The 9,702-nt window shown below is 36.0% G+C and overlaps 1 protein-coding gene across 1 annotated transcript; it reads left to right on the plus strand.

Moving 5' to 3' along the window:
* Positions 1–8,586: 8,586 nt before the first annotated feature.
* LOC131824425 (myosin regulatory light chain 12B-like) lies at positions 8,587–9,453 on the plus strand. The gene has a single exon (XM_059162318.1). It carries the CDS (start codon positions 8,679–8,681, stop codon positions 9,195–9,197), a length of 519 nt encoding a protein of 172 aa, XP_059018301.1. The 5' UTR covers positions 8,587–8,678; the 3' UTR covers positions 9,198–9,453.
* The last annotated feature ends 249 nt before the right edge of the window (positions 9,454–9,702 follow it).

Consider the following 9,702-nt stretch of genomic DNA (forward strand, 5'->3'; position numbering starts at 1 on the left):
TGAAACAAGAAACCAGAGAGGGAGACAAACCTTAAGAAACTCTTAATCTCAGGAAACAAACTGAGGGCTGCTGGAGTGGAGGGGGGTGGGAGAGAAGGGGTGGTCGGAGGATGGACATGGGGAGGGTACACACAATGGTGAGTGCTGTGAGTTGTGTGAGACTGATGATTCACAGACCTGTACCCCTGAAACAAATACTACATTATATGTTAATAAAAACAAGTGTAAAAATGTAAAAACATAAAGAAAACAAGTGTCACATGTGGAAAAAAGATTTTAAAATAAGTTTTTTAAATGAGCTTTTGATTTCCCTACTCTGTCTTCCCTCCTATTATTCAGACTAGAATGCTTCTGTCCATCCACCTATGCTTTTTAAAATTTTACTCATTATTCAATCTCAATCAAATCTAAAATGTGACCTTCTCTAAGAAGCTTCCAGAGTAATTCCCATCTGAATGGATGTCTCCCTTATCAATGTACCAAAATCACAGATATGGAAAACTCTATTACAACACATTGCACAAAATTATTTTGGATGTTAACTTTCCCCCCTACTATGTTAAAAATGCCAGAGGAAAATGACAATGTCATTCATTTCCTTATTCTGCATATCACTTAGCATAGTGTCTCAGATATTGAATATGCTTGGCTAATATTTTTTTACTAATTATTTTAAATACTGATGACATTGATGATAGTCAAAGCAACATGTCAGTAAATGATACACATTTTGAAAATCAGTAAGATAAAGAGATAAACATAATAATAAAAATGGACAAGTGATGTGAACAAGAAGTCAGAGAAGAAATATAAATGGTTCAAAAACAAAAACATTTTCAACCTCAAGGGTAACTTATTACAGTTGAATCAATATCATAGCAAACTTCCTCTTATTCTGTGCCAGGCACTACAGTAAGCACTTAACACATATGGACTCATCTAATCCTCACCACTTTTTGCAGCATACGTATAATTATCCTCCTTTTACAGAGGAGGGAATTGTGGCATAGAAAGTAATTGGCCCAGTGTCTTGTGGATAGTGACAAAGCTGGACTGAAAACCCAGGTAATCTTGCTCCAAAGCTCAAATACTTAATCATGGAGATTATGCCACTTTGCCCATATATTTGATAAATATCTATTCAATTATAATATACAGAAAAAAACTAAATACATGTTTTTGTATTAGATAAAATTGTTAGATGTTAAATGCCAGAGAAAGAATCAGATAAAAGTAATACAAAAACCCTCAAAGCCCAAGCAACTTATTTTTCATATGGTGTAGTGGAATAGGGATCAATTTTGATTGAATTAATTCAATCAAATTAATCTCACTTAGAATCTTCATCTCTTATAGCACCTCCGACAATCTGATTTAGACCGCATATCCACATCCAGGCATACTGAGAAAGTAACAGGAAAGAGAAAGATAACTCTCAACCAAAGAATACAAAGGAGCATAAAAAAAAGAAGGAAAAGAAAAATTTCTTATTCAGTATAACTTTGTATTTATGTGGAAAGTTAAAATAAATCTACCAATTCAATTGCTTTTGGAACTTGGAGAATTCTTAGGTACACACTATACACATAAAGCCTAGTTGTCATGTTAACCTTAACATTCACTACTTTTGGGGTAGTTTGATAATATTTAAAGGTTGAGTAATAACTTTGAACTTGAGTATAGAGTAATCTTTCATGCATAAAAATGCTCCCTAAATTTCTAGGGGGTTTTGATTTGTCTTGTTTTAGTTTTGAAGTAGAATTTCTATCTTTACCTCAAAACCATCAAGCAAATCATAACCAATAAAATTGACATTTGATTTTTCTCTTATTTTTAGAAAACTTATCCCACCCTGGATATGTTAATTGCTATCTGCTTTGTCTGTCCCTTTATTTGGGAGTCACGATCTGACATTTAGTTTTCCTACATAGTATCCAAAAGGAAGTACTAAATAAAAAGGTTAACTTATGTAATTTGATTAGATAATTTGAAAGATTAATGAATTGGACATTCTATACTTTCCCCACAGAGAAAAGCAACTGAAGGAACTATCTTACATTATTTTAACAAAACATAAATTGTGATTATGTAGGACAAAGTACAATTATAAATCATTTTTTTTTTCCTTGCCAAAAGTTTGTTATTCTGGTAAGGTCATTTGTCTTCACTTTTTGGGAAATAGAAAGATCAGACAAACCACATCTCCTGAAATCTTAGCCAAGCCACGTAACCTAGAAGCATCTACTTTTTCATATATAAATGGGATGGCAGGTCTCTGTCAAATTTCCAGAATCTTTAACACAAACAACTAAGTACTTGTGCAGATAACAGAGAACAGCCTATACTCCTTTTATTTATTCTTAAAGGTACACAAATATGTGACCAAGAGCTCTTCCTGTATGCTTGAAAAAAATACCTTTCTTTAGTGTTTTATTTGTTGAGCACTCTGTTAGTTATTTGACAATCCTCTCAGCAATCCAACAGAACTTGAGCAAGCTACTTGACACTTCTGTGTTTTAATGCACTTATCTATAAAATGGAGATGATAATTATACCTCCATATGTGGTTGTTGTCAGAATTGAATGTGTAAATGAGTATTTACACAAAAAGCTTTAAAAAGCTTTTTCACATATACAAAGTACTCAATTAATGTTAGCTCTTATTTGTATTACCCCCATCTTACAAGTAAGAAAACTGAGGTTTATGGAAGTTAATTAATATGCCCCAAGGTCATACAATTTAAAAATAGTAGAAGTAAAACTTGAACCCAGATGTAGACTCCATAGCCCATATCTACACATTGCTCTATTCGGTCATCCTTTGAACATTCCGAACTAAGTAATAAGGAAAAGCTGCCCTGTTTTGCGTGTTTTGACAGAATGCAGAGAGAAGATATATAAGAAGCTGTAAATTATTTTAGTAGATAATATGTTAACAGAGAATAGGAGACCCTTAAACTCGTTATATGAACAGAGACTGAGAAATCATAATTTCTACAGTAAATGTAGTTATAGGATTTTCCTTGTTACTACTGAGACTACTGAGAAACTTGTAAAGAGGGAATACTGCCATAAATTGATGCTGAATAATCAATCCAAACCATGAAAAACTGCCAACAAGCCCTAAATGCATTTTTCTGGAAAGATTTAATAAATGTGGCTTCATAAATACTGTATAATGTAAGGTATAAATTATGCTGCTTTCTCTCAAAAATTAGTTTAAGTGCAAAATGGAAGAAAAGCTGATATAAAATTCAGTAAATACAGAAATTTTTAAAAAGAATAATATTAAAGACTTCTAAAGATTATGTGAATACTGTAATTATCTGTGCATAAATGAAAGCATTTTATCTTCCTGTACCTAAACAGGAAAATAAATAACAAAAAAAAAAAAGTGTTCCCATAGGAAAATTATTTCCAAAAGCACTATAAGAAATGGCAGCATTTTCTATATATAAGATCTTGGACTTCCAAGTTAAAAATTTTGAATATAACACTGATTCTGACATATGTTTTTTAATCTCTTTCTTTAAAAATATTTTAGATTTCTTATATAAAATTATACATAACTTATGTAATAAGTGAAATGTAAATCCACAAAGCTGGTTTAAACAGAGACTCTACTTTCATCAGTGATAGAAAACAAGATTTATACAGAGATAATTAGGGAATAATATATAATTAAGAGTTAAAATGGTACTTGGTAGTTAGAATAAAGGCTAATAGCAGATTGAAGTTAGTCAGAATGAGACATAAATTCCTGATCTATTTCTTGCTACTAGCTACGTGACCTTAGGCAAGTTACTTAACACTCTTCATGAGAAAAATCAGAATAACAGAATCCACCTTACAGACTTGGGATAATTAAATACAGTAATATTTATAAAGTACCTAGAACACCATCTGGCATGTAATTATATATTCAATAAATAGCAGTTGATATCACTATTTCATAGTAATATTAATGCCTAAATTAAAAATGCCACATGAGGTCAGAAGATTTCAAGAGCAGGCATATTATAAAGCTGCTGCTCTGAACGTTCACCTAGTATCCACATCTACAAAACTGAACAGATAAAATAGAGCCATCACTGTAATGGCAATCACTGGAATTCACTGTGTTACAGAGACCCCCAACTCTGCAGGCAAGACCTCTGGGCCCAGTCCTTACTGCTGGGCTTCGTTTCCTATAATATCTGCAGTTCATTTTTAAATATAAAGCTATACAATTACCCAGATGACATCAAATGAGATATAGTATGAAGACAAATGTGTATAGAACACTAACCGAAATGATTCTTATCATAGAAAACAAGCTGAATTGTACAAATGGATGAATCTATTTGAAAAAATAATTAAAGTCATAAATATCTAAACCCCAGGAGGAATCTGGAATCACAGATATCTCAGTGGGTTGCATTAAAGCAAATTGGACTCTACTTTTTGCAAATGAGTATCAAGGGATATTCTGAGAAAAACATGCAACCTGATAATATAAAAGGATATATTAATTTTCTCCTTCTGTCTTCCTATCTTTGGAGATGATCTACAATCTCTTACACATAGCAGGCATTCAATAAATGTTTGCTAAATAAATGATTCCATTAAGGATCAGTATTAGGTTGCTAAACATACAGAACAAAAAAATAACAAGAATTTCAGGTGGAAGATCATTTAAATGTAATTTGCATGCCTAACATATTAGATTTAGAAAGGTAAAGAGAATTGTTCGGGTCACCCAACTAATTACAGACCTACAACCAGAAATCAAGCCTTAACTCGTAATTTAACTGAGAGACATATGTGATTCAAATTAAAATTGGAATTGTAAAAACATGTAATAAACTATAACATATCAAGGATTTGTCAGGAGGTTCATATCAAGTAAAGGACAAACCATGAGAGACTGTGGACTCTGAGAAACAAACTGAGGGTTTTGGAGGGGAAGAGGGTGGGAGGTTGGGTGAGCCTCGTGGTGTGTATTAAGGCAGACACGTATTGCACCGAGCACTGGGTGTGGTGCATAAACAATGAATCTTGGAACACTGAAAAAAAAAAAAAAAAAGAAATAGAATGGGAAAAAAAGAAAAGAGAAAAACAGTGCTTTTATAATGTTCTAGAGGCAGTGGAAAGATTGCTAAAGAAGGCATATAGAGATGTTTTAGTACTGACTCTGTACTCTGATTCTAGTTCTATGCAATTCTCAATAAAGGGGCTGATATGAATAACTACATCTAATTCCCCCCACAAAACATACCCATTTTATCTCTTGCACTGAGCTAGCAGCTGAGAATACAAGGAGAAGTAAAATGCAGGTCATGCTGTATAGGACTGAGGTTGTAGGAGGTAACCACATAGACTGTTGAGCCTATATGTTCTACTTCTGGCTTTACCATATACTAGCTTCCCGACCTTGAGAGCTTATTTAATCTCTCTTGGCCTCAGTCTTCTACTCCATAAAATGGAAATAATAATAGGATTATACCTTATTTAGAAAATTATGAAGACTCAGGTACTATGTATATAACACTTTGAAAAATGCCTGTCATGGTTCTATAAATATTAGTCATTATTATTAGACACAAGGAATCTATAGTCTAACAGGGAAAATAAGAATATATATAAAACTAAAAATACCACAGGCTACTATAATGTTAAGTTAAGCTACTATGATGTTAAGTTTGCACCAATTAAAGTGCAAAACTTTATCCCAAGAGTTTTAGGAATCACTTCATTCCAACAACAACAATGAAAAGGTAGAAATTAAAGGGAACATCCTTTGCCTCTGAAGGGGGTGATGATGGCAAAAGGAGAAGGTGAAGAGAAAGGCCAGAAAAATCAGTAAGATGAGTGAATATTGGATTTAGAAATATGGTGGTCTAAAGGTCACTTTCAACCTTTTGAAAAATTCATTCCCATTGAAGGGACAGGCAAATTATAAAAAAGTTGGAGAGAGAAAGAAGGTGAGAAAATATTATCAGTAAATATGAACTACATTTTAAAATTTATTTATTGACTCACCACTCACTCCTAGTTAATACAACAAATACAAGGGCATACTACACACAACCCAGCATGGTGGCAGATGTGTACCTGAGGAGTGCCCTCCTCAGAGGTAGACAACAATATGATCCCTATCTTTCTAGATCCAGCATGTAGAAGAGGGTCTTCAGGGGATGCCTGGGTAGCCCAGTTGGTAAAGTGTTCACTTTGGGGAAAAAAAAAAAAAAAGATTTAATTAATTAATTTGACAGAGAGAGAGAGAGAGAGAGAGAGCAAGCAAGCACAACCAGGGAGAGCGGCAGGCAGAGGGAGAGGGAGAAGCAAGCTCTCCACTGAGCAGGGAGCCCAATGGGGGCTCAATCTTAGGACCCTGGGATCATGACCTGAGCCAAAGGCAGATGCTTAACAATTGAGCCACCCAGGAGCCCCAACTGTCCAGTTTGGTTTCAGCTCAAGTCATGATATCATGGTCCTGGGATTGAGCCCTGAGTAGAGCTCCATGCTCAGTTGGGAGTCTGCTTGAGGATTCTTTCTCTCCCTCTTCATGTGCCTCTCCTACCCCCCTTTCTCTCTCTCTCTTTCTCTTTCTCTCTCTAACACAAATGGATAAATAAATCTTTGGGGGGGTCCTCAGGAGAGGAAATAACAAATGTGAAGGACTTGAGTAATCTAGTATTAATGTAATTAAAAAGATAAGACCAAACCTTAAAGCACACTATAAGTGTAAATCATCATAAAAGAAGCAGGGTTCTGGGATTCAGTTAAAATCAAGAGATAGTGGAAGTATATCAGAAAAAGAAATTTGGTGATGTTAAATATGAGTTCCTACATAACATGGCCGAAGGAAAGAAAGGGAAGGGTAGAAGGGACTTATTTTAGTTAAATACAATGGGGTAGAGTTGAAGATAATAAACACTGGTGGGGAGGAAGGTGTGAGGCAGGAATGAAAAGTGGGACACAATTAGGATCTATCTGGGCTTACAGTAGCAGAACACGTAGGTGGCTGCTAGTGAAAAGAATTCTCTTAGGTAATCCCCAAAATCTGTTCTAGTTCTTTGATTCTATGATTCCCTCAAAGAATCGCAATCATAGGGGCGTCTGGGTGGCTCAGTGGGTTAAATCTTCTACCTTCGGCTCAGGTCATGATCCCAGGGTCCTGGGATCGAGCCCCGCATTGAGCTCTCTGCTCAGCAGGAAGTCTTCTTCCCCCTCTCTCTCTGCCTGCCTCTCTGCCTACCTGTGATCTCTGTCACACAAATAAATAAAATCTTTTTTTTTTAAAAAAGAATAGCAATCATGAAGTTTAGAATATACAACATATGTTCCAATGTGTGTAATTAATGAGCAAAACTTTATTCTTAAGATGTGGCCTTAATGACCCATTTGGATATTAAGCTTCTGGTTTCCATAATTAAACACAGCTGCTTAACCTCAATTGTCAAACCAAGGGCTTCAGGAGACTTCTAATTAGCATACCTGCTGGAAATCATTGGGAGTTATGACAAATATGTGCTACTCATTTCCAAGACTGATTTCATGACTTGAGGCCTAGCAACTAAATTTATTTTTGAGCCCCAGTAAGTAAACTTCGTTTTCTAGAATAAACTTAGTATTTTCAAAAATATGTCCTAAAACCATATGCAGACACTATGATAATAAAGTATCGTGTTTGTGATTGTGATGCTGCACCGCTCACAGCATCCTCAAGCCGGAAGAACTGTTCAGTACTTGCCGCGTACCCAGTCAGGTTGGTCTCATTACAATCAAGCACTATGATTTCACACTGGCTGTCACTGGAGCTACAAGGAGCAGAGCACATCAATCTCATGTCAGAGAGCCATATGCTCTTTGTGATGTTCAAGCTTTGCAAGAGGAACTTCTGCAAGGGCTAAAGAAAATCCTTACAGGGTGTTACTTCTTAGATTTATTGACAAGAGTGGTAAACAATATCAGTAAAGAAACCTAAGATTTTATTTTCCAAAGTGAGAAAGAACGGGAAAAAAACACACACAAAATTCATCATGAGCACAAATTCATGAAACTCTCCTTGTTAGACTATACATGTGAGAAAACCAGAGAATCTTTTTATAGAATTGTAAAGAGTATATCCCACTTTCTTTTCTTTTCTGAGATAGTGAAACTACAGAGAGTCCTAGTTCTAATTAGGATATAACAATAGTAGGTTCCCTGGCAGACTATGTTCCCACTGCAAGCATTAGAGCTGTAGGAAAGAGGAACAATAAGCTGAAATATCAGAATATCAGAAATGGGAGAGGCTCTGTGAGGAAGCAAATCTGTTACCAAACATTTTCTTCTGTAGTAGGTTTTCCAAAAACCTGATTCTGTGAGGACATTTGCCAATTCTGTGTTCAAGCTGATGATAGCTTGGCCCACAACATGGTACACTACTGGGAGAAAGAGAAATCAGAAAAGCTTTTGACAGTCATGAAACATGAGGATTATTTAATAATTTGGGAATGCCATGAATCCTAAACATGCAATTAGATTTTCCCCATGTTACATTTATTATATCTCAGGGAGGAGACAGTGACTTGCCAGGCTCTCAATAAAAAGCCTAGACAGGGGCGCCGCAGCCCAGCCATCGTCGCCGTCGCACCTCGTCTCGCGCAGGGCAGCCCGGGTTCTGGTGTCTGGCGGCGAATTAAACAGCCACCATGTCGAGCAAAAAGGCAAAGACTAAGACCACCAAGAAGCGCCCCCAGCGCGCAACATCCAACGTATTCGCCATGTTTGACCAGTCACAGATTCAGGAGTTCAAAGAGGCCTTCAACATGATTGATCAGAACAGAGATGATTTCATTGACAAGGAGGATTTGCATGATATGCTTGCTTCTCTAGGGAAGAATCCAACCGATGCATACCTTGAGGCCATGATGAATGAGGCTCCAGGGCCCATAAATTTTACCATGTTCCTCACAATGTTTGGTGAGAAGTTAAATGGCACAGATCCAGAAGATGTCATCAGAAACGCTTTTGCATGCTTTGATGAAGAAGCAACTGGCACCATCCAGGAAGATTACCTGAGAGAGCTGCTGACAACCATGGGAGATCGGTTTACAGAAGAGGAGGTGGATGAGCTGTACAGAGAAGCACCTATCGACAAAAAGGGAAATTTCAATTATATCGAATTCACGCGCATCCTTAAACATGGAGCAAAAGACAAAGATGATTGAAAGAACTTTAGCTAAAACCTTCCAATTGCTTTGTCTTACTCCATTTTATTTCCTAGACACTTTCCCCCACCCTCATAGAGACCTGTTGCATGCAACTTAGTTTCACGGCTTGGCCTCTTTTTTTGATGTATTTATTCTAGACCTTTCTGCCACTTAGCACTTGTATAATCAAACTGCAAATGGGGTTGAGGTTGTAAATTGTGCTGAAAAAGAGATTGCGAATAAAAATCAACAAATGTGAAAGCCCAGGAAAATATATCCGGTATTTCTGGTTTTGCTGGATTTTTACATTTTTATATAATAAAAACATTATTTTGAAATAAAAAAAAAAAAAAAAAAAAGCCTAGACAGGATGCAACCGAGGAAAGAAAATTCAAAGGTAGAGTCTCAATGAACCTTCAATTCATCCCTGATCCAAGCTAGGCCTGAGCTATATTCAAGAATATACCCCACACCCTACCTGCTAAATAAAGAAAAGCAAAGTCTTTCAGGTAAAAGATAAGGT

Source organism: Mustela lutreola, chromosome 1 (assembly GCF_030435805.1).
Source record: "Mustela lutreola isolate mMusLut2 chromosome 1, mMusLut2.pri, whole genome shotgun sequence".
NCBI lineage: Eukaryota > Metazoa > Chordata > Mammalia > Carnivora > Mustelidae > Mustela > Mustela lutreola.

Coding starts and splice junctions, on each gene's coding strand:
- LOC131824425 (XM_059162318.1), top strand. CDS start 8,679: ATGTCGAGCAAAAAGGCAAAGACTAAGACCACCAAGAAGCGCCCCCAG.